The sequence below is a fragment of the Poecilia latipinna genome, unplaced genomic scaffold (genome assembly GCF_001443285.1).
Source record: "Poecilia latipinna isolate Pla-1442-1.1 unplaced genomic scaffold, P_latipinna-1.0 Scaffold439, whole genome shotgun sequence".
NCBI lineage: Eukaryota > Metazoa > Chordata > Actinopteri > Cyprinodontiformes > Poeciliidae > Poecilia > Poecilia latipinna.
In genome coordinates, this window is record NW_015113055.1 from 170,293 (window position 1) to 195,668 (window position 25,376).

At 39.2% G+C, this 25,376-nt stretch overlaps 2 protein-coding genes and 1 long non-coding RNA gene across 10 annotated transcripts in view; all 3 read right to left on the bottom strand.

Moving 5' to 3' along the window:
- The window catches only part of ttc39a (tetratricopeptide repeat domain 39A), a 31,814-nt gene extending 13,133 nt beyond the window's left edge, over positions 1–18,681 (bottom strand). Inside the window, exons 1-6 of one of the 3 annotated variants that reach the window (XM_015038356.1) lie at positions 18,419–18,681; positions 16,615–16,665; positions 16,404–16,454; positions 16,059–16,115; positions 9,093–9,197; positions 592–723 (exon numbers count right to left, since the gene is read on the bottom strand). In XM_015038356.1, coding sequence (XP_014893842.1) covers positions 592–723; positions 9,093–9,197; positions 16,059–16,115; positions 16,404–16,454; positions 16,615–16,665; positions 18,419–18,471 — 449 coding nt within the window. In that variant the 5' untranslated portion in view covers positions 18,472–18,681. Of the gene's footprint in view, positions 1–591; positions 724–9,092; positions 9,198–14,377; positions 14,765–16,058; positions 16,116–16,403; positions 16,455–16,614; positions 16,666–18,414 lie in introns of those variants that run through there. The other 2 variants (XM_015038357.1, XM_015038358.1) reach the window with 2 other exon arrangements.
- Positions 18,682–20,875: 2,194 nt separating this feature from the next.
- eps15 (epidermal growth factor receptor pathway substrate 15) overlaps positions 20,876–25,376 on the bottom strand; it is a 29,999-nt gene continuing 25,498 nt past the window's right edge. For all 6 annotated transcript variants that reach the window (XM_015038361.1, XM_015038364.1, XM_015038362.1 and 3 more), the window contains one exon: positions 20,876–21,732. In XM_015038361.1, the coding sequence (XP_014893847.1) occupies positions 21,592–21,732 (141 nt within the window). In that variant the 3' untranslated portion in view covers positions 20,876–21,591. The remainder of the gene's footprint in view (positions 21,733–25,376) is intronic.
- LOC106951084 (uncharacterized) lies at positions 23,131–25,036 on the bottom strand. The gene is made up of 2 exons (XR_001425746.1): positions 24,870–25,036; positions 23,131–24,777 (listed from the first exon to the last, which is right to left on the bottom strand). It is a non-coding gene; the product is annotated as an uncharacterized LOC106951084 (long non-coding RNA).

Consider the following 25,376-nt stretch of genomic DNA (forward strand, 5'->3'; position numbering starts at 1 on the left):
CCTTTTCCCATATTTTTTAATTTTTGTAAAAAAAAATAAAAAAAAAAAAAAAAAAAAAAAAAAATTGAAAATCTGCGTGTAAGTTTTCTTTCAATGCACAGCAGTGTCATGCGATCCAAATAAAAACATTAAGGTTTACGGCGGTAATGTGACAAAATGTGGAAATGCTCAGTGATGCATCACTTTCATTCAGTTCTCATGTATTGAGTGCTTTTGGTAATGCTAAAAACCATCAAGAAGAAAAGTGTAGGTCTGATCTCGTGTTTGTGTGAAAGTCATGCTGGATTCTCACAGGAGTTTAAGACCAACTTTAACAGATCTCTGTAACATTTTTCTGCTAATTGGTCAGGATGATCTCAGCTTGTTCTTTGGCTTTTGGTTTGACGTTAACCACAAAGCTCAGCGTTCGTAAGAAGCATCTGAATCGGCAGCTTCACACCAAAAACGTCAGGCAAGCCATTCTGCTCCGGGCGATGTTCACCTCGTTTGCTGACCAACGTAGAGAGGAACTACACTGCTTTTTCATTTATTTATTTATTTATGGCAGGTCAAACAGCTGTATTTCACTCTCAAGCTGTGGGAAAGTCTTACCGCTGACAGAGAGTCTGCGCCTCCTTCATCGTACTGCCCGCACTCAGAATGTGTTGGGGGTCGAAGGTCATCATGGCCTTCATTTCTAAAATAGTGGCGTAGGTCAAAGCGTGGTACATGCTCTCTTTGGATCTGCGAAATGAAAGCAGGGCGGATAAAGAGCTTTAAATCAGATCCATCAGATAGTGAAAAAAAATGAGAGAAACATTTTATTTTAAGTCTGATTGAATCTGAGTCACTTTTTGTTCAACAAAGATTGATCCAGAGGGTTTTAGTGAAAACATCAGCGACATTTTCTCTGTGGATCTTCTTGTTGGACTGGTTCAGAATCTGGTTGCTCCAGTTTTAAATCATCATCATCAGAACCAATTTTGACCAACGTGTATATACACCAAATGTATATATACATGAATATACACCAAATGAATTACGGTCCCCTGCAGAGCTGCTCCTCTGGAGTCATCCTTGTTGGTGGTCCCAATGGAAGCTGAATGCGTAGCATACGGTCCACTTGCACGTAAAACGTCGTGGTTTTGTTTGGCTTGTTTTGCTGACAGAAACGTTCAGCCAGGAATGCAGCCGGGTTGCTCTGACTACACTTCACCGCACCACAGAGCCATGTGACCTGCCCATGTGACCAGTCAGCTCCAACCGGTCGCACGCTGACGTTTGCATTAAGCGATTTTCACAGATCACTGAAAATTAGCACAAAGCAGAACTTGCATCATCAGAGTCAGTCATAATGAACCCGAGCTCCGTTTGTAAACGTTGAGCTACAACCTCGTCCTCTTTCTCATACTTTTAGATGTTTGTTGCCTGAAATATAAATCGTGCTCAATGGTATTAGTAAAATAGCAAAGATAAATATCTGAAATGCTTTTAAATCATTCCAACCACGTCAGACCTGTGTGACAACCAGAAAATAAAAACACTGGCACTCGCTTTACATTTCCATTTTCCCAGGGTAACATAAGCATGACAGCATCCCCGACTCAGAAACCCTCAAGTTTTGGACATTAACTTAGCTGTCTGACACAGCTGGTTTTTAAAACAGGGACTTGATTATTTTTAACACAATGTTCCATGATGCAAGGGAGGAGCTGTAATGTAATCTCTTTCAAACACTCCAGGCACGCCTTGGACTCAGCTCTGCAAACGTCAACTCAGTAATTCGGGAAGTGTAGCAACAGTGGGAGCATCACTCATTCTTTACAAAATGGACGAGATTAGACAGCAGACAGAATCAGAAAGACCTCATAAATACAGATAATCCTGCTCTTGGATCACACTGATCATTTAACAAAAATAGTCCAAACTCAGACACATCTCTCCATGTGTCTGAGAGATGTGAGTTTCTAGTGGAAGGCAAAAAAGAAACAAATCATAAAATAACATTTTGTAAATAATAATTAATGTGTTAGTGAGAAATAGCAAAGACTGTGCTCCGTATTTGAAGACTGAAAATAAAGTACATGACAGTAAAACCGAAAAAAAACAGTAAAAACTTGGATCGGAAGCTCATCCTCCTCTGAATTAATTTTTAGTGGCTGTTTGTTTAAATTAACCTACCGTATGTTAACAATCAAACTTTTGCAGTTTCACAGTCAAATGTATTTACAAGAAACCACTGAAAAACATTTTTGCATCTATTCCCATTAGGGAATATTCAAAAATCAAAATCAAATTATGTGTGCACAGCTTGGAGAACTGTATTGTAGGTTGTACACATTGCTTTGTTGACAGAGTGGATTGTTCCTTACAATGCAGATGTTTTTGCCCTTTATTGTAATGTTTGCAGTGAAAAAGAAACTAAGTGCTGCAGCAGCTCTCTGTGTCACACAACCTGCTCCGCACACTGTGACAGCTGCATGTGTGGGGGGGAGAAAGCAGCTGAAATATAAAATGTTATGATGTACAAATCTTTTCCCACAGGTTTTATTTGAACATGACTAAAATATGGGTCAAATGATCAATAAGCCACATCAAATGAAGAGTATAAACTAAATTAGACCACTCATCGGCATACCAAAAGCAAGATGTGAGTTTACTGAAGACCGTTGTTGCAAGTGTTGAGTCAGAAACATCTCTAGAGGGAAATGATAAATCAATGTGTGTTTCAGGCTATTTCTTAGTAGCATGCTTTAGCATCTATTTCTTAAACAAGCAGTTGGGACTTTATTTCCTAATTGCTGTAAGGACAAACAGACGCTGCAGCATCTGGACCACCATAGTTCAAAGGAACACAATAACAATTTTTTATATGTAGATCACGTAACTCTGATTAAATATTGGCGATTTTACAGCCTTTTAAAGTTACTCAGTCAACATGCACATGTAAGCCTTTGATTTTATTGACTTTGTGCTGCATTTGGATTATAAATCTAATCCCAAATGACTTTGATGGGGGGGGGAAAAACAAACAAAAAAACTAATCGAGACATCCCTAATCGACCCTTAAACTATTCATCCCCAGCTGCAGAATAGCTTCGCAAACAACCTATATATTTAAAACACCTCGCCCTCGAAAATGAGATTTGCCAGTAAAAATAATGGTGACATAAAAAAAGCAAAGCAAATAAGCTCAACTCAACTAAAAATCACCAGAACTTTCTCCACATTAAACTCAAAACGACTGCAGTCTGAAAACTGTTCATGGCAAGGATCTTTAGTAGCTAAGAGAGCAACTTTGTGCTGCCACAACCCGCTGCGGATGTGATTATTAGATGGGATTATTAGCCAGACTTCAGCTCATGGCAGAGTTCCTGAGCAATCTGTTGATGGCCACTCGATGTGCCTAGATGGACTTTGTGCTTTGAGTCACTGTTTGGATCTTCAGCCAGGCTGAAGCTTTGGCTTCCTCCCCACCACTGAGGCATTTTCTTGATGATTTGATTGAATCCATTTTGCCCTTTAAACGCTGCATGTTTCCAGCGCCAGAGGAGACAAAGCAGCTCCAGAGCATCACCAAGATCCTGCCATGTTTCACTGCAGACGCGGCGTTTTTTTCACCATATGTGCTTTAGTCTTCCTCATTTGGACCCACAGGCATGAAAAGATACAGTTTTGGTTCAGTCTCAACACTGCTTTGGTTTATTTATAGAGCTGTGAGCAAATCGGAGCCGACCTTTCTAGTGCTTTTGGGCCAGCAGTGGTACATGCACCGCAGTTCAGGCAAGGACTGCTTCATTATTTAGCATGCACCTCACCGTGGAAACTGAAACCTCAGAGTCTGTTGTCGCCAAGTCTTGTTACACGTCTGTTTCTTCCGACTATATGTTTAAACACATTCAAGGTGCTTTCTCTGTTTTAAACCCTTTTCTCTTCTCTAAACTTTATGAACTATTCCTTTTAAGGCATCACTCAGTCCAGTTTCTGGAGTTGATCCGTCTCACCTGATGAAACTGAGGAAGTCCTTCATCAGTGATCATGCGCATCAGAGACCACATCTAATATCCCAATGAATGCTTTTGTGAAGAATTAAAGGGTACCAATAATTTTGACACTGCAGTAAAAAAAAAGTTAAAAAAATCCTGATCTTAATTTGCATGAAATCCTCATAATATTAGTTTTATTTAACCATTTTAAACAGTTCAAGTTTGACACACAATGTTTTTACTGACTTTTTAATAAAACTAACTCTGCTAAACTTCAACCAGACCTGTAAATAAATGTAGGCAGCATCATTGTAAACCCATCCAGATATTTGCTGTTTTGTACGTCCTGTCACGTTGTAATGCCATAAGTCAGCTGACTGTCCCTCGTTGGGCTGCTCTCGATACGCTCACTGAATTAGCTTTGGTAAAACTGAATTAACCCCTCACTCTTCTGTTCAATGCAGTCCTTCACCAGTCAGATTACAGGTCTAATGACTCATTCCTCCCATTACATGGACACAGCACCTCTGTTATCACCGTAACTTCACTTCCTGTCTTTGACAAATGAGTAACTTTAGAAATACAATAAATCAACCTAGAGTACACAAAATGACCAGCTTTCACGCAAGCCGATAATACAGTTAGCAATCTTCAATAAAAAAAAATAAAGAAAATCTAATCAAAGTTGATTGAATTTTACAAGTTTGAGTTAGAAGCAGAGTTAATATAAAGAACAGAAGGTTCTTAAAGTTACCTAAAAACTTGTTGACAGGATTGATTTATTATATTTAAAGTATATAATAATTCCTGCCTGTATGAATCATTTTAGAAGGCAAACCTTCAGCTTAACAATAAAATATCTCATCTTCCAAAAACGTTTCTGTTTTCCTTAGTTTACTTCTGGTTCAATCTGTGATATTTTGATTTTTATAAGTTAGCTTTAAATACATTTAGGACCAGCATAGACCAGATTTATAGTTATATATTTAAGTTTGTCAGATTAAAAGCTTCTTTTTAAAATAAAAAAAACCTCAAAGCAGGTGTTAAACATAGTTTAATTAAGCCTGTATTAAAATGTTTTTCTTTTGTCATTGTTGGTCTGATGTAATACTATAATCTTAAAAGTCATGTTTTAATTAGCTGTAAGCAGAAAATCATCATAACTCTGTGTGTAATTGATTATTTCACGTGTTTCACTTAGAAAACCGAGTTACTGAAATACATAAACTTTTCAAAAATATTCTGATTTTTTTTATTACAACTGTGTAAGACGGTGCATCGCAGCTTCTTGCCACCATAGCTGTGACAAACACTTATCGAACTCGACATGTTCAATGCGTTAGTGTCAGTGTGACTGAGTGTGCGCACATGTGAGCTCTCGTCCTAGCCGACTGGGAACAGATGGAAAAACGAGAGATCAGAAAACAAGAAATGGGAAAAAAAAACTCTTTCACGTTGTCAGAAACACAACTTAACATCAAGCAAAGTCGACTGAATTTTCAGGCTCTTTACTTCCAAATAAAATCTTTGACAAAGCAAGTAAACTACAAAGTAGTTTCATCCTATTTAATTATTTTGACAATAAAGAAATGAAGAAGTAGACGTCAAACTTTTTCTTTCACATAAAAAGCTTTAAACTACGACGCATGACCAATAACAAGTTCATGTAGTTAAAAACTATTTACTATGCAAAGAGGCACCTAATATTGTTTTTCTTTCTGACATTAAATTAGGGTGGACTTTTCCTGTTTTATGTTGTTTAGGATTACCGAAATTATTTCTATTTGACAAACAATGAGAGATTTTGAGGGGTTATGTTGTTTAAATTCAAAATCGTACATAAGTTTCCTTAATATTTGGTAGAATTGCCTTTTAAAGACTGTATGACTTTTATCAAATATTTTGAGTGTCCTTCTGCAAAACTGGAAGAATAGTTTGCAGGAAGTTTGAACCACTTCTCCTGACAGAACTGGTCCAACAGAAATAGGTTTGTGGGCGACTTTGCCCACATGCAACCTTTTAGTTTTGGCCACAAATTACATATGAGGCTGAGATCAGAGTTTTGTGACAGTCTCTCTAAAACATTGACTTTCTTGTCTCCAAGCTATTTTGTGACTAATTTAGCAGCATCTTTGTACATTTGGAAGATCGGTTTGTTGTTTTTATGTCTTAAGCTGCGGCTTTAATGCTCCCCTATAGTGATGCTTCCTCATCATGCCGTCTATTATGTGAAGTTTTTTTTCTTTTCAAGTTCAAGTATGGTCATCATCTTAACATCTCTTTGTCTCTGTGTGCATTTGCAAACTGAAGTTTGACGATTTTTCAGTGATGGCTTCTTCTGTTTTGAGTGGCTGTTTTACTCAGCTAGCATCTTTACAAGGTCTTTTGATTTTGTTCTAAGGTGGATTTACACAACACGTTCATCTTTGGGACACCTTCACTGTCTCCTGTTCTTACTCATTATTCTACTATGCAGGAAAACATTGTGGTAACTCATTTAAAACATGTAATTTTAACATCAGAATATGGGAAAAGTAGTATTTAAATTTGTTCCTGCACCACTAAAATAAATGAAGACAAAAATTACAAACGCATAGCACCAGGGGACAGAAGGCTCTTCTTACTATACAATAGGACAGAAAAGTAAAAAAAAAAAAAAAAACTGGGACAAAGGAGTGGCCCACAACCCTCGAAAGCTTCTATTGAAAGGGAAATATTAGTTACAGAGTGATAAAAGTTTTGATAATAGCCCACAGAATAAAAAGCAAACAGTGGAGTAACTTGACTACAACAGTAGAGAACAAAACATGAGGCTGGGCGGGACTGCACTCTGTCCTTGTAACTTTATTAATGCAACTAGAAGCAAGGAATCCTGGGAAACCTGCAGCCGTCACTGCTGTATCTGTTACAGGGCCAGGACTGTTTTTGGTTTTCAAAGTCATAGACTCTTCCAACACTTACTGAAATAAAACAAAAATAATAATCAGGTTTTTTCTCTTTTTTAAAAAGAGGAGAGCCAAGTTTCTAATTAGAACATTTTGGGAAAATAAATGTTGCCTTTGTATCGTTCATTTTGAAAAAGCAAAGCAGAAATACTGGAGACTTTACAGCAGACTGTACAACACACCTCTGCTGTGCAGCAATTACAGCCCCACTGGTAGCAGATCTTAATGTTTGTAAAGTGATCTCAACTTATCAATCTAATTAAAAACAGAGGTCATCAAGGTAAGCTCACAAATACGCAACACACTGAAATATTAAATACCTGGGTGAATCTAAATTTGACCAACCCCTGACATTACTGCAGAAAAGCGGTCTGGGATCTAAAAGCATAATGAGGTGTATCGCTCCATCTAGTCACGAAAAGCAACAATGTGCCAGCACAGCCAAATGCAAGCAAGACGTAAGAAATGCATCAGCTACTGCAGTCATGTGACATGAGTTCATTTTTCACTGTCTTCTTTCCTCACATGGGGTCAAAACCCCCATTTTAAACTCTTCTTGCCAGTTCGACTTTTACTGAATAATGGAAATCACAAAAAGTTATTCTTCTCCAGTTTTGAGTGAAATATCTGGTGCTGATCCATCGATCCAGTCTACATAACGGCATAAAGTTTGACTGTTTCTATGACAACATTAGTTGTGATTACCCTACATGTTCCTCTGTCTTTTTCTTCTGTCACCGCAATGTCACTCTGTTTTCCAGCAGAGCTTGAATGCATCACAACTGAATAATTATGACCTATTAAATAATGCATTAAGGCAATCCTCAGCACTGCGGCACTGCACACAGTGACGAATGCAATATTTTTATTTGGTGCAGCTGGAATGTCTTAAAATTTATTTTTAAATGTTATTAACATGATTAACTGAATAATCCAGTTTGTCCTTTCTATAATTTCAGCTCTTGTTCTCATCTGGATTTTGACTGCTGAAGAAGGATTCAGAGGAAATATTCAGTGGAGTTAAACACTGCGAGGCAGTGACAGACAGAAACATATGACAGAGATTAAGTGGACATTCATGAGGAAGCTGGGATGTCATGTGCTGTACATTAGGCTAACGTTTTAGAAATTATAAAATATACTTTAGAATTTAAGCTTTCAAAATACAGTCATCTTGAGATAAACCCAAAATTAAAAAAAACATTTCTAACCTACCAGGTCTGCCACATTTGGACTCATTCTTTTAGGGACAATTTTATAACAGGGTTACTGAAGAAAAACAACAGCAGAAGGGAAGAGGAAATGCAGCGTCTGAAAAACGCAGGCAGAGAAAACGGGCCACAATCACAGATCTGGGACACTCAAAGAGGAAAAACGTCCAGTGAATCTGCCCCCAACTTCTTCATGAAATGTTTATCCATTTGGAAACTTTGTAGAAGAGTCAAAGGTCAGTTATTGAAAAGCGAAATTAACTCTTGTGTTCATGACAGTTTTGTAACTTAATTTTAGAAAGCCTTCAGCTGCTTTGTAAAATACTGAGTGGCGTCTTCACTCCTTATACATTCATATATCCACCTGCTTTCCAGAACGATGCTCAAGTGACAATGAGCTGTCTAACAAAATATCTTGTTTTAATAGGAAGCCATCACACTGAAATGTAGTTTTTGGTGCAGAAATCCTGCCATGTAATCCAGGTCATTGATCAAGGTCATTTAACCACTGCGTGATTTGTGTCAGGAAGTTACTTAAATCGAAGCCGTCAGGTCCCTTGAAAATGTTACAGATGAATTTCATCAGCATAAAGACGACAGATAGAATATTAATCTCTATATAAAATAAAAGCCGCGTCCAGAACAAAGCCTTGAGGAGTCCCACAAGACAAAGCTGCCATTTCCAGTAAAATCCAGAGGATGTGCATGAACCAGATCAACAGCCTCAAAAGTAGAGGACAGATCCAATAAAAAAGAAAAATCACAAAACCTTCCCTGTCTACTGAGGTTAGTTTTCAGGTCGTCCACATATGCTCTCCCTGCTGTTCAAAGTGTTGCTTTTTCATCGCAGGACATAAGTCTCAGAAAAAGATCATCTTTCTCCACAAAACATCAAAGTTTTTACATATTTCCCCTTTAAGGCTGGAAGCCTGGTGTGATGTGTCGACGTCGGTTTTAGGCTGTGGTCTTACTTGCTCAAGAGGCGGGCCTGCGCCTCCTCGAACTCATTTCTCAGGAACAGATCGAGGGCGGCCATGCAGTCCTCCAGGGCCACAGACAGGTCAGACCGAGAGCACCTGCAGGACCAGACACATCCACATTAAACCGAGCTCACAGTTAAATGTTTTACAATACGTGTTTTCTTACATAAACCAGCAGAGCAATTTATTTTAATGCAGTAACTTCACTAGCATATCAAACATGTTACTCTTGATGAAACAGTGACTTAAATCTGCATCTCATTGGATAAAAACAGCAACAATTCTTCTTTCTAGCAGGTTTCCTGCGTTCTCACAGGTCAGTCACTGCTGACCTGTGTTGTTCTTCCTGTTGATTGCATTTTGCACAACACCAGTAACTGTGCTGAAGATAAGAAACAGAAACAGGAACAGAGGCTGCATGAGGCAGATAGATGAACCGACTCAATGAGAGTGTTGCTAACCGTTTTTCTGTTTGCATTATGCTGCAGATTACAGAGGAAATCAGCAAAATTTAAAGCTCTTGCAAAGCTACCCCCCACCCCCTTTTTTTTTAAGAAACAGCACTTATGGTTTAGATTCAAACGTGGTCCCAGTCTGATACATACAGAGAAAGATGGTCATATAATTTCAGGGTGGCGGTGCAGAAGTTTCTGTACCGCCACCATCAGTTTGGTGGCATCAGTTTCAGCCCTACTGTGGAATCAATCAATCAAATTTTATTTGCATAGCGCATTCCACCAAAAAGGCAGTTCAAAGTGCTTTATGTCGTAAAAGCACAAAAATCAACAATTGAAACATTCAATGGTAACACTTTATTTGAAGGAGTGTGCATAAGACTTACACCACACTGTCATAAACATGACATAACACCTGTCATGAACATGAACAAGAATACATAATAGTGCCAACTTTGCATGGTTTTGTAAATTATGATAATTGAATGCAAAGTTGCCATTTTTAATGGACTTTCAATGCAACTTTTAGAGCAACTTTGCATTAAAAGCGTCATTATTTACCGAATGACATTTCATGACAACTGTCATAGACATTCATAAAGACTTCTTTGTGTTCATGACAGGTGTTATGTCATGTTTATCACAGTGTCATGTCAGTCTTATGCACACCCCTTCAAATAAAGTGTTACCCATTCAATTTTTTCCAAGTACCATCATTAAATGAAGCATAAACAGCATCAATATTTTTGTCACCTTATCAGTGGTGCAACAGGAGGATTTTCGGTGCTGAGCAGAGCATACTGGTGAGTCCGATTTGTACAATAACAATAGTAATTTAAAAACCTGGTCCGTTGGTTTGTGTGCATGTCTAAGAAAATGCAATCAGGAATGCTGGTAAAATGCTGAACACTGTGAGCTGACAATGTCAAAACTGTACAGCCCACATCCTCAGAATCAGTGTTAAATTATTTTATAAAGCCATTTGAGTTGCTGCAAATTGTTTTTGGCAGCATCGAAAGTACATTTTACATTTCAACTGCAGCCTAGAGGATTCGCATCTTTCCTCAGTTTTTAAGCAACTTATATGTGCGATTTGGGGGTATGCATGCAACTCCCAAGCTGGAATCCCTGTTGCACCTGTGAATGTATCATTCTTAATCAGCATTGTGCCTGTTCACAGATTGTGGACTGTTTGTTGGAGCTGCCTATAGCAGACCCATAAGCACATAGCAGCTGCAGTGGCAAAAGCATTTTAATAAATTAGGCCACTTGAAGCGCTTAGAGGCCTGGTGAGGGTGTGATGAAGTTGTATTCTTGGAATGCAACCAGCATGACCAGCCCATGCAGGTGCATAAAGGACACACCTCATGGTTAAGCCACTGGACCAGCTTCCTCCATGCAGGATGTGCTCCTAAAGCCACAATGAACCAGCAAAATTACAGACCGGAAGCTTCTTCCTCTTGCTTCAAAACTGTTCCACACTCCATAGGATTGCACTGCATATTTAATGCACACAAGAGACTTCACCAAGACCTTGCAAAGACCCCCCCACCACCCGCTTTATAATTGATTTCTAATGACAGACATGGTGCAGCCTCCGTCAGCGGGGAAGGCGACACTCAGATCTACACAAACAGCTCCAGTCTCAACGACAGACCTAAACAGGAGCTGATCATGTGACAGACCCAAACAGTGGTAGCTGATACTTTTTTACATTCCTGTCTGCTGGTCCCACAGAGGAACAATAAAGTCATGTTATGAAGGCGCACTATGATGGAGGAGCACACGCTGCTCTGTGCAGGCTGGGCTAATGACATGCGGGTGACTGCCGCCTTCACCGTCTGACCAGCAGCAGGCGAAAAGCTCTGTTTCCTAAAAACAAAACACACACAGTGAGCTGCTCTAAAGTAAAGACGCACACATATGAAGACACACACACACACACGAACCGTGTTTCTTTCTTTACGCCTCAAAGTGTGGCAGACAACAGAGCTGAAGTCATAGATTGTGTTGATGGAGCATTAATGATTGTGTTGCAAGTAAGTTATATTTTAAGAAACGACTTAAACTATTAATTGTTTTCTACAGGATGAATAACAACCATTATAAGAATAAATTTAAAAAAAAGAAAACAAGCACTCATACATGTCACATGTCCTCCAACATGTGACCACAGACTTCACCAAGCCTGTCCAACCTGCACTTTCCCTCATGTTTACTCTGTGTAGCAACTTTTACACGTATTACTTTCATTCTTTATTTTAGATAAATCTCACCGCTTAATACTTATAATTCTGTAAAAATGTATTATTTTCGGTCTGATCTACAGACGCAGATAAACCGAGCCGACTGTGACCCTGTGAGTTTCACCTCATTTAGCATTACATGCATTTAGTAAAGTTTGGTTTATCTGATTCAGATAAAGTGACTTACAAAATGTGATTACAGCAAGTCCAGTCTTTGAACTCATCAGCTAATGTGTGCTGACCTAACCTCTCATTGTTCTGACTTTCGGTGTAACCTGATAGTTGTGAAGCTGTGACGTCTCGTGCTTGTTTGTTCACTGTTAATGTTTAAAAACAAAGAAGAAGATAAACAATAAATCCTTGGGACTTGAGATTGTTTCTTAGATCATTTATCTCCACTGCCAAGATCTTCACACAGGATTTGTGCGTAAACTAATGCGATTGTTAGAAAGAAGCGCGGCTGCAAACAGAAACCACACAGCATCCAATACCCAAATCCTCTCCGCTGCACACAAGCTTTGTATATTCAAATTCATGATATGCAGTGTGTGCATATTTAGTTACTAAAGTTCATATATAGCTTTCAAAGTGTTAAAAGTATGCTTCTCGAAAACAACTTGGTAAACAGCGCTGGCGCCCCTCATTGTTGTGTTTTCTCCCCGCTCCTCTTCTCTCTTTTCACAAATGACGGCACCTGAACCTTTCTCTGGATCTGAGGTGGTTGTCTCACGTAGATATTTAAACCATTTCCTTCTAATATAACAATAACCTATTGTATGATGATCACAAAAAGAAAAATCCTCTTTTGATCACAACAGACCTGTTGAATCAGTGGCAGCTGCCAAGTCTTCAGGTCAGTTTGTGTCTTTTCTAATTATTACCCCCATTTAATGTCGGTGTGCTGCCAAATTTCAACCATTTCGCAGCTGTTTAATTAACTGTTACAGATAAGTTTATCTCTCTTGGAAGCCAAATGTTTTTGATGAATTACAGAGGTAATAATCGTTATTTTCACAACATTTATGCTATAAAACATTTGTATAGCTTGTGAATCCGGAATCCTTTTGAGCAAGTTGATTTATGAAATATGAAAGTTTATATTCTTAAAGAATTTTTTTTATTGAAATAATAAAAAAATAAAAAAAACATTTCCTTACATGACTACATGTTCTACTTTAAACTGCTGGTTGTACAAGGAGGTCAAAACGTCCCCCGTGTTGGTACAAATTCTTGCACAGTCAGCATGAAAAATTATTTAGTTTGATAAAAGTCAGCAGTGAAAAGACTAAAACGGCAAAGGTACAAAACTGCGAAGGGACAAAGTGACCAGTGAGCTCAGCTTAACAGACCAGGATCAAGAAAACACACTGCACAGCTAAAATAATATGACTCAAAGAATGTGTTATTAGTTATTTCCCCTTAAAAAGCTCACATCTCAATAAAACTGAATCTGATTCAACTGAATTCAGTTGCATTCAGTTCATGGTAACCAATCAAGCCCAGTTCACACTTCATGCATCCAATTCAACCCAAATTCATCCCCATGCCATTAAATCCTCTTCAGTCAAATCCATTTTTAATTCACTTCAGTCCAATTCAGGTAAATTCTGTTCAGTCCAGTTCAGCGAATTATTGATCCCAAAAAAGATGAAACGACTCATTATCCAAGTCATTCTTTACTTTTGTCAATTTTAACACCAAATTCTACCATTAAATAAAACAACAGAGTTATTACCTGAAACAAGCCTGAGCCAGATGAGTAAATGTGGATTTAAATGTGCATCTTAATTTAAATTAAGGGATTGTTTTAGGTGTTTATTCTAACTCCAACTCTCTTGCGAATCAGCTACAAGACAAGGCTGACTATTCGCAGGATGATTGATAACTTATTTAGGTTATTTAAATAGTTTAAATGACTCCTCGCCTCCAAACCAGAAAGTCACTGTGTCACCTGAATCAGGACTGAAAACCAACAGGACTGGAACTGCCTGGTTGGGAAACAACTTTCTGGCACTTTCAGGCTTGAGGTCACAGCAAGCGGAAAAAAAGAAAGAAAGAAAATATATCGCCATTAAGTGAATGACGAATACCTTTGAAACAAGGAAAGAGCTGCAGACAGGAGGGGCGAAACAAACAAAAAGAATCAGTTTGCTTCAGGATGTGCATACCACACATTGTCCCAATAATTCAATAAAGTTTCAAGTCAGCAATTCTGTTAATTTCTCCAGAGAGCAACTTGCACAATGCTCTTCATTATCAGGCAGATGCACACGTAAAACCATCACACCATGTGGTCGCGCACACCAGTTTGCAATAACACACTCACACACACACACACACACACACACACATACAAACGCCCACGTAGCCCCGCAGCAGTGACGCAGCATTAGTTTGTCGACTCAGAGCTTTCGTCCTTCTCATTCCAGCTGAAATAACAATTTCAGAAGCTTTTTTTAGGTAAAAAAAAAAAAAAAGAAGAGCGATCTCGCCTATTTGCTTAAGCGTCATGGTTAAAAAGACATTTCCCCTCATGTGATGAAGCGGAGCATGCAACATGCAGCAGAAATCTTACCCATTTGACAGACTCTCTTCTTCTTGTGACATTTCCATCTGGCAAAGTGTGTTAAAGGAAAGACACGGAGGTAGCAGAAAAAACAGAGGATTGGAAGAACGGAGCCTGGGGCCTCCCCCGGGGGGGGGGGTGGGGGGCAGCGCAGAGTAATAATGATCTGCGCTTCTTTCTGTGGCTGCAGAGTCAAGAGCAGAAGCAGCAGAAGAGAGGAGAGGGAGACGAATGAATGAGCGAGGAGGGGCGGGGGAGAGCGAGGGAGGGAGAGAGGGAGGAAAAGGTCGGAGGCAGCAGCAGCAACAGCAGCCCTTAATGAGATTGGCATGACCATCACACACGAGGAGGAAACACACGACCTGTCTGTGCTGCCCTAAACACACACTCACACACACACACCAACACACAAACAAAAAGCCGGGTCCACCTCCCCTGGTCCCCAGCCTCACTGCAGTCTCTGCTCTGATTGGTCAAAGCAAACTGAGGGGTGGGCTTTGAATGCCCATAGGTTTAGAGCCTGAGGACTTTTATGCTAAAAAAAAAAAAGAGTTAGAGTTACATCATATAGTTCTATATAGTTCAGTGTGCTGCAGCGTCAGAGTGAAGACTGCAGCGCGTCCTGAAGCAGAGGCCACGGATGCAGCACAGCAGCTCCCGCTGGTCATGAACGAAGAGCCGGCACTCTGCAGGCAGCAGAGCAGGAAGAGGCTGACTTCATCTACCCTCACATGGCTGTTCTGCTCTCCTGCTTTGGTAAATAAAAATGTTCTGAATGACAAATGTTTGGTTTTCATGCAGCCTGGGTTCTGTCTGTGCAGGATTCAGGTTAATATAATATCCTGCTGCAGTCAGATTCACTAATATAATATCTGAAAGAAAAGCTCTTCACTGCTAATGTGGTGTAAAGTTGGAGGAGTACTCTGAAAAGTGTGGCATGCTTTTCTCCTCAGCCTCTCTGGTGAAATCACCTCATCAAACCATGCTATGCTGCATTTACAGCTGCTCTTTTTTATTTATTTATTTATTTATTTATTTTCATTTTTTACTTAGGAGCTGAAGCTCAGCCAGACTGAAATGACATCTCTTTTGAACAGACATTTGCCAATTCTTGCTCCAGATCTAGCCCTGGGCTTTGACTAGGCCAAGGGTCTCCATCTCCAGTTCTCGAGAGCTACTTCCCTGCAGCCTTCAGGTGCCTCCTTGCTTCAACACGCCTGAACCAGGATGTGGTGGTTTGGAGTCGGAGCCAAACCATGGAGTCTTTGGCTCCGACTCCATGTTTAGTTGTTCTGTTGAACCTTTGCTCCAGCCTCAATTGCTTTGCAGCCTCTTGATAGCTTTTCCATCAGAGGTACTTTGCATTTGGATCCCTCTATCTTCATATATATTCTGACCAGCTTCCCAATTTCTGCTGACCACAAAGCTACCAGCATATGCTAGTTTTTTCCACCACACAACATTTTGAGTGCTGCTCAAAAAAAAAACCTTCTTCCACATGATTGCTAAGCCTCACAAACTTTAAATATGACTTCTAACAGCTTTCTTTAACTATTGGCTTCCTTATACTCAGTTTTTTTTTAAATCAAAACAATTCTTGCTGATTTATTTGTAGCAAACACTGCCAGAATTTCTGCAATCCAACCCAGATTTTTATTTATTTTTTTTCGCATTCAGAGCGGAGCCCTACCCGTTTGATGACGGGTCCATTGACCCCTGAGCGTCGCTGTTCTCTGGCAGCTGTAACCTGAAACACAGGAGCAAAATTGAAGGTGTTCAGAGAAAAGCAGCAACTCTCAAGGGATAAAACCAGCTGAAAGCACAGCTTTTGTTTGAGAAACACAAGCGTGAGAGCCGAAGAAACACAAGGCAGGGGTAGATGCAGACACTCCCATACTGCAAAGGTATTCACAACGATCTAATGAGACCTTTTTAGATTTTATCTACTTGACATTTTAGGTGATGTTAATTTCTATTAGTTTTGATCCTCTGTACGTTTCACTAAAATATTCCAGAAGAATCAGAAGAGACTTACTTGAAGTCGGTGATGATGGGGTCCAGCTCTGGACCACTTAAAATGGACAACCTGGAATCAGAAAAACGGATCAGTCGCATCGCCTCTAGAGCATCATCGTCATCATCCTCATCATTACTGGGTTGCTTTTGAGAAGCAACGTTTCAATTTAGCAGTTCCACTCCTCGTTGTGACCGTATGAAACAAAAGAAATGAATGAATGCGAACATACCGGCTCGGGGAGTCTGGGCTGTCAGGGATGTCTTGTGCCTGTTCAGCGACTCTGTGAAGACATCGCAGAAAATATAAGACATGAACTCCCGATGGAGCGAGGAGGAGATCTCAGGAATAAGGATTTATAAGATTGTTGGAGATAAATCAAACGCTTACAGGGATAGCCTCCTGGAAGACAACAAACCTTAAGCGTAACAGTTTAAAGATGAAACATTAAGACAAAGGGCAGCCACACAAATATGGAAACCTGTCTTGTTTTATAGCTCAACAAATATTCAGCAAAGGCTGCAGTGTTTTCACACAAAGTATAACATGCGAAGTGCCAATAATATCAGAAATTAGCAAAATATGAAATGACTATGCTATTGCTGAAAATTTCAGTATCAATATCAGACATTATCACCACCATCTTTCTAATAATTTTCAGTTTTTTTATCATTAAACGATCTGATCACCACTCTCAGACTTAACATCGCAGACGCTGAAGAAATGGATCAGGTGGGGCATTAAGGGCAATTACTGTCAATCCAACATCAAACACGTATCATCAATACGTGTTTGATGTTGGATTGTCTGACACTTTAAATGTAACATCCAAGTCATCATCAGTTTATTTCATCACAGGTTAAACTTACAGAATGATTTGCTGAGAAGACATTATTCCAACAAACACAAGAACATATTCTAAGAAATGAAATGATCCAACTTTATTAGATATGTTTATGACATTACCTAAAATGTGGTCTCACTTCACATAAGTCGCCTGAGTTATATTGCCGCTGCACTATAATTTCATATTACACAAATATTATTTACCTCAATTTTCTCCTAAATTTTCCCCTGATATATTAAGTCTCTATACACTGAAATCCTGATGAGGGTTTAGTTATGTATCCAACTCAATCCCATGATCGTAGCATGACATCCAGCTCAACAGGATTTGGCACAAGAAATAATTTTTAAAAATGTAAACAATCAAGGAAGCATCTATCTAAATTAAATATCTATATCATTCTCTCATTACTTAAAATGTTCTTATAAATAAATTCTTAAGAAATCAAATGTTTAAAATGTATTTTTTAGAGATGCTTGGCCATGGTGTGTTTTTGTTGAAATAACCAAATGTAAACGTCTTTTTAATAAAAATCTTTGCGAGTAAATAAATCGTTTTAGTAAAGTAGATATATGCAGCTGGTCAAAGTCATAGAAACTTTTCAAAGATGCTACATACATTACACACTTTAAATTATTATTTTTGTTGCCCAGACCCTAATTTATGAGGTAAAATGGCAACTTTATCGTTCAAAAAGTCTGTCAACCGGAATATCACATTTACATAACAATAGAGAGTTGAAGTAATTGCATATAATGTGAATCACAGCATATTTAGACGTATAAAACCACATTGTGTTCATTTGCACTCCTTTCCATTTGATCTACGTCAGCGCTGCTGACTATAATCCCCATTTACCGCATCATGACAGTAATGCCGTCCAACAGGCTGCAGACTGGTTACTGCGACAGGAATCATAAAGACAAACATTTTTATTAACTTCCTTCTGTCTCAAATGGTTTAAAAGTTTATGCCGTAAAATTTAGGAGTCCAAGCTTAAACTCGTAAACACGAAATGGGACACAATCAGCAGGACAGGAGTTTATATGCATTATATGTAGTGTTGCGTCCACTGCGGCTCGGTCTTATCTGCCGTGTGATAAACTAAATAAGACAAACACATGATGAGCGTCATAAAACACCGTATGACAGAGCCTGGTCCTGCACTGATTTCTGTCTCTCTACTCACTTTTTGCCGTCATCCTTCCTCACGCTTCGCCTGAAGCTGTTGATGAAACTCATCCCACCGCGCTGGGGTCCGGTGGGACAGGTGAAGACTGCGGACGGAGCAGCTTTTTACACAGTGGACATGGAGGGACACGGACACACACACACACACACACACCGGCGGACAGGACGGGACAGGACGGGACAGGGGCCGCCTCACTATCACCTCACACGGACACGAGTGGCGGAAAGCAGCCGCTGAGGCTCTTCCTGCTTTCTGACGTGGTAAAAAGGTGTGTTGCTCTCATCGCCATAATAATGACTTTTGTATTTAAATGCACAGGAATGTGGCTCCATGGTCCTAAAGCCCTCCAAGTTAAACAACCTGTTGATAACAGACTATTAAACTACAAACTGGTTATTATCGCTAAATTCTTAATTTAAGCATTAAAAATAATAATTAAAAAAAATCCTAAGCACACATATGTATATATTTGAACGCATCTATAATAGAGTTCTCAGAACCTATTACGTAATGATGTAAAAGTAATTTAAAAAAGAGCAGAAATAGATGTCTTATTAACACTTACTTTATAATTTATGAAATTATCTTAATTGCTACAGCTTTTCAACACTGCCAATATATTCAGAACAGAAAGGTAGATTGTGCAAATCGTTTATGAAATTGTCCTATTTGCTACAGAGCTGTAGTGCTTTTGATGGTGTCAGAATATTCAAATTTAAAAGGTAAACACAGTGAGTAAAGTAGATAAAGTTTATTTCACTGTGGATCGTATTGAAGATCTTTTAAGTGGCTGAATCGTTTCTATTCCTCTGAGTTTGAGTCAGGTGGTTGAAATTTGGACATACAGTAATTACATTTTTGTTAGTAGGATACCAATACCAAAAATGCATCAAAAGTGATTTTGCATTGACCTAATTCAAAATGTATAAACCAAACTTAAAAAGGAGAATTTAAATGAGCCAGTATATAGCCTCCATGCATAGTTTTGACTCTGAGTGGGTTAGAGTAAATCTCTTTAGTTGGTTGTTTTGCGATCACACCAACAAACCAGATTTAACAAGACATCCAGACTGAGTCGAAGTAAACATCTCACTGAAACTGGATATTTTCTCTGCATGGAGTCACTGTAAGTCAGGAAAAACAAAACTGCAAAACTACACATTTTAATATTTATTCGGTTTCAATTAAATGTGTTACAATTTTTTTTTTTCTGGTTAAGCCTCCCGATAATGATCTTTCTTACAAGTTAGAAAATACAAAATAAAATACAATAAGTTCGAGATTTAAAAAGACTTTAAGAGTAAGTCTACAAGCATGAGTGGTTCTGGGTTTGTCTGTACAAAGGACAGTAAGATGGCCTTTATAAAAAAAAAAAAATAAGAAAAAAAAGAAACGAACTATTAACACTGGCATTACAGACTCAGGAAATAGACATGCAAATCTTGTATATACAAACTTCAACACGATACTGCACTTGTTAAAAAGTGCTGTTTTTAATCACAGATAGTAGTTGGGTTAAACATAAACAGGACTCATGGTAGAAGTCATAACAGAACCGATCCATAATGCTGTGGTATATTTAATCAACAAGTGATTTAAAAAGAAACGAAGGCAGTCTGTTTTTCAGCCAAATCTTCCCTTATGAGAATCCAGCTTTTACGTGTGACAAGTACCTGTATACTGGGAGAAAACACCAAATTATAGATAAAAAAAAAAGCTGAGGCAGCTGTTAGTGCGGCTGTGATAAGGCATGAAGATGGAGTAAAATGTGAAGATTTATCGTCACAGCAGGAGCTGGTGAGCTAAATCCTCACAGAGATGCAACACGACATCGACTCAGAGAAAGATCTGCTGAAAATATAAAAGGAATCCGCTGAGATGCAACGACTGATGGACATAAAGGATAGAAATCTCCTAAAAAAAAAAAAAAAAACATCTGGGAACACCAAGAGAATGAGCACCAACGACAGCAACGGTTTGAAATCTGATCAAATGAGAGATTTATCAAAAGAAAATTAAAACAATTTTTCTTTTAGAGAGAATACTTTTATAGTTTCCCTTAGGGAGATCAGTTTCACTTAGAAAATCTAAACGACACCGACACAAACCCAGAAATTATTAAATGTTTCTAATTTAAATGTTAGAATCCAAACTTTCTGGTTGTGTCTAAAATTAAAGGGCAGGAAAAATAAAATAAAATCAGCTATGCCACACTTATGAAATGTTTCTACCATTTATAAAACTGAGTAATCAGGTAAGAATAGATTACATTTATATCAAAAGTGATTATTTTAATATTCAGCAACCCTAAATGTAGTGTCCCAAACTTTAAATGCCATTGTAAGGAAGTAGTTTTATCCCTAATCTTCAAACATAAAAGAAGAGAAACGAGCGAAAACATGAAAAATACCATCTCCTGCAGAAGACTGATAGAATGGACTTGTTTGTTTTTTCTTCTTTTCTTTACATGCAGTTTACATTTCACAGGATTTCAGGGAATATGTGTAGAAAAGTTCATTTACAGGGGAAAAAAACCCAAAAAAAACAAACTGATCAGATCTCCAGGGCAAAACATGATCGCTCAGTTTAAAAGAGCTACTTAAAATAGACGTACAGACGCTACATTTTGTTACACAAAACCTCAAATTTTCACAGCCAAATGAGTTGTTTTTTTGTTTTTTTCCAGGATGATTGAAGAGCACAGAGAAAGGTCGGGGATTTCTGGGTACTACAGTACACGAATGTTAAATCTTTTAGAAAAGGAGAAAAAAAAAAAAAACGTGGAGTAGTGTTGTTAGTGACGGAAAACGGACCGTCTCAGGCTAGTTCTGAGTGCATGTTAAAATAAGTTAGATTCTGCAGGCTTAAAGGGGAGCTTGCAGCCATCTTGGTTCATTTCCCTCCTCCGTGTCTCTCAACTCTTGTGTCTTCTTCTTCCGTCAAACCCGTGCAGACCAGCAGAATGGAGAAGCGTTTTACTGCGGCGTGAGAACAGTGAGCAGGTCGAAGGGGGCCAGAGGGGCGCTGAATGTTTCTGGGAACAGTTTCGAAGTCTCTGCAGGAGCTGCTGCATCAGATCTGTGCACGTCCCCCCCGGTGTCGCTTGCTTTGGTGCTTTTCGGGCCGGGTCAGGCTGTGCGGCGCCTGCCCGGCTGAGGGGAGCTGCTTCCTCAGGAGAGTTCAGACTTGCTTAGAGCGATGGCGAGCTCCAGGTCCTCTTGCTCCTGCTGGGTGAGCCTTGCTAGCCGTTCCTTTTCCTCTCGCTCGCTCTCGCGCTTTGCCCACTCTATCATGTCTTCCTCGGTTGGATACTGCACCCATGAAACAGAGTAAGAACAAACACAGAGGACACGTTGGGTGGAGAATCTTTCTCAAAGTGGACATTTTGACTCGTCAACCCAAAATGTCCATTTTCACACGCTTCTCTTTCACCGTGACAGACAACTTTTGCGACCACCACAAGCACAAAAACGACAGCTGCCAAAGAAACGCGCTTTTCATGGAAGGGAGAAAAAAAAAAAAGGAAAAAGAAGCATCCAGAAGTGACATCCTCTTGGGCGTTTTGTCATTGTGGATTTCACAGAGACATGTGATCAGGATAAAAATCAACGGGCTGAAATGTGGGTAAAAAGCATGCAAGCTGGGATTTCCACTGAGTCATATGATCAACATCACACCCACTTTACAGATCCACAACGGGAAACTGGACAGAAGCTTTAGAAATAATCAGGTCACTGCCCCAGACTGGACTCGAGTCGCTCATCACTCTCAGTGAAAGGAGCCACACTGATTCATCACGTTGTTTTGTTTTTGTTTCCAGGCATGCAAAGAAAAATAACCAATCTGGTCACCAACACACAGGAGCCATGATCAGGATCACAACGTAAAGAGAGCATGCATGATGAGGAGGGGTGGAAACATGAAATGAAGACAGGAGAGATCATGCAGACTTCACAAAGTCTTCACATCTGATTGGACAATAATGTTTGAAGGATGCCAGGTGCAGGCTAAATGAAATCCATGCCGTTAAGATTTTTTTTTATTTTCTATCTCTACTGGCAATTTACTGAAATCTCAGTTAAAAAAAAAAAAAAGTAAAAATCTTTAAAGTTAAATCCTTGTTCAGTGAGGTTGCATAATCTCACAATACAATTTAAAGAAAAATACAACCTTTAATTTGAGCACAATCATTCTGTAATCCTACTTTGACATTGGCTCTTTCAACTAATGTGATATTGATACAAAAGTGGATCACCAGATTAATTAATTTTTTTTTTTTTTAAATCGACCTTTTTCCAAGGCACCAAAGCCTGAATCCTCTAGAAAACACGAGTTTATCCCAAAGGTATAATATATTCTACAGGATTTGTGAGAAAACAATTATTTCAAAGCTGTTGCTGCACTTTCCCCCCTCTTAATAATTGTACTCAAATTAAAGGCTTTTTTTTTTTTTTTTTTTTTTTATAAATTTATTTTGAGGTTTTTTTACATCCTTTTTAATCTCCACACTCATAAAACATGTTGAAAATCTAATCATTCAACTTCAAATCCCCAAGAAGCTTCTGGTTTTGCCATATATTCCTTCCTGGGTCATGATTTGGGGAAAAAAACAACATGAAGCACAGACGTACTTATCTGAAAAACTAAAAACTACTTGGATTTTGCAAGTAGAGAGGTGACGGATGCACATAAAAGCCAGAGATGGTGGCTATGATTCAACACTTTATTAAACATTTCTTTATAACAAACACATAAACACACAAAGAATACAAGCAACCACACAATGCTGATCAGATGAGAGCTGAGAGTGAAATAAGTTGATGAATGGATGACGGTTGGATGGACAGGAGGAGACGCATGAGTTAATGAACAGCAGCGTGGGTGAAGAGGAAAACAAATGATTTGGGGGACGATTGAGGCAGCCAGTCGGAGGAGGTTAGTTTGTGTAGCTTAGGGTTCGACAGAGGCATGCAGGTGGGGTAACGTGATAACAGAGGCATCGAAAAATCAAGAATGAAATGCAGCCATCCATCCCAAAAATCACAGCTTGACCACCCATTTTTTTTTTTTTTTTGCTGTGTTACAGGAGCAGAGCTGTAGTTAGTAAAATGGCACCGTTAGAAAAGTATTTAGTTTCAGCGAAAGCTCAACCTCTTGGTTGATCCAAATGAAGTCGTTTTACGTTTAAATTCATAACGTTTTAAAAGCGATTCAGTTGAAAAATGCAGGCCTTGCAGCCTGAGCAGCTCCATGTGAAGCTCAATGTTTGTACTCTGGTTTTGATAGTTAGTTGAATCAAAGCTCACAGGCTGAAGGAGTTTTTCCCTCGTGCTGAACTTTAGGCCTGTAGGTCACCGACTACTGAAACTTTTTCATCACTGTCGACCTGATGCGGCATAAAACAGAGTAACCTGCTGGATGAATGCTGTAGCTATTAAAATTCAGTCAATTCCAAGGATAAAAGTGGAATAAAATCTTGAAAAAGGCAGTTTAAACGCAACATGTGTTTTTTTATCTTGTAAATAACTTTGACTTGCTCGCACATGAACAGGGTGTGAAGTCAATGTGCTGAGTTGGGATGGCAAACAAAAGTCACATTCAAGCAGGTTTCCATCTTTCCATTCACTGCCAAACACGAGTCAATATGTCAATAACGACTGGCACCACGACTTGTGTTTTGTGCCTACAGATAAATGCAATCTAACTGCAGGTTAAATATATTAAACTATTTATAATCTTTATAACAAAATAAGGAGGGCAACCAGAAGAGTTAAACGAAGTGGAATCCCAGAAATAAATGAGAAATATTTTTAACAATGCAAAGCAACAGCACTGTTATTAGGAAGCTAAAATATAAAAACAGCAGCAGTGAGGATTCAAAACACACAAGATTTCATCAGCTAGCTTCAATAAATGTTGGCAGACATAAATATATATCTATAATTAAGGAAACAGGCAACCTTGTGCATCGACACATAAAATCTTTATTTGTCTTCTCTGGGGATCTGTTGGCAGTGAATGGACCGATTCATGAAGGCTTAGTTGCACATTCTTGGAGAACCAGATGTGATTAATGAGCAGAAAAATAAAGAGAAGAGGGTGTGGCTATTGACATTCAGGAGGAGGTGAGGGAGATGGGGAGAGGGAGGTGCTCACTTTGTCAAAGCTGGCAAATCGATCAGCTTCCCGCACGTTGTGGCGAGGAGGGGAGGAGGGGGCGAAGGGGTCGGCTAAAGGGTCCTTGGCAGGCAGGGAGGAGGAGGAAGAGGAGGAGAAGTCTCCAGAGGTCTGAAGGAAGTGTCCTCGCCGCTTGAAGGAGTCGGAGGACTCTGTCCTAGAGACGGACGCTCTCTTACCTGACGAAGCAGAGACAACTCGCAGCATTAATCCATCCACACCAGAGGTGGAGCCAATCATGAGTGAAACCTGGATGATTTTCTGAACTGACCTGGAGGTGGGGGAGGCGGTCTAGTTGGAGTACCCGTTTTAGGCGGCAGGGCGGGGGGCACGTCAGAGTTGGCAGGCTGGCTGTCCTCCTGGAACAGGTTCTTGTTGTTGATGCCAAACTGGTCAGGACCGTTTGACTGGAACAGATGGTTCACATAAATATGCTTACAAAGACACAAGCGTCAAGCTTTGTCATTACGCTGGTAATTCTACGGCAAATCCAGATGTGCAGTGCATTGTACAAAAAGTATTCATACTGCTTAATTTCTTTCCATACTTTGTGAAATTACCACCAGAACCATATTTGTGTTGGCAGACCAACACAAATTAGCACATAAGTGTGAGGTGGATGGAAAATAATTCATGGTTTTCAACATTGCTTTACAAAAGCAGCAAAGTGACAGAAAAATGAACACATAACAAAAATAAAACAACTTCTGGGTGAATAAGTTGACGCGTCTGCTGTGCTCCTTGTTCGTTGTGATGTGTTTTTTTTTTCACTGATGTT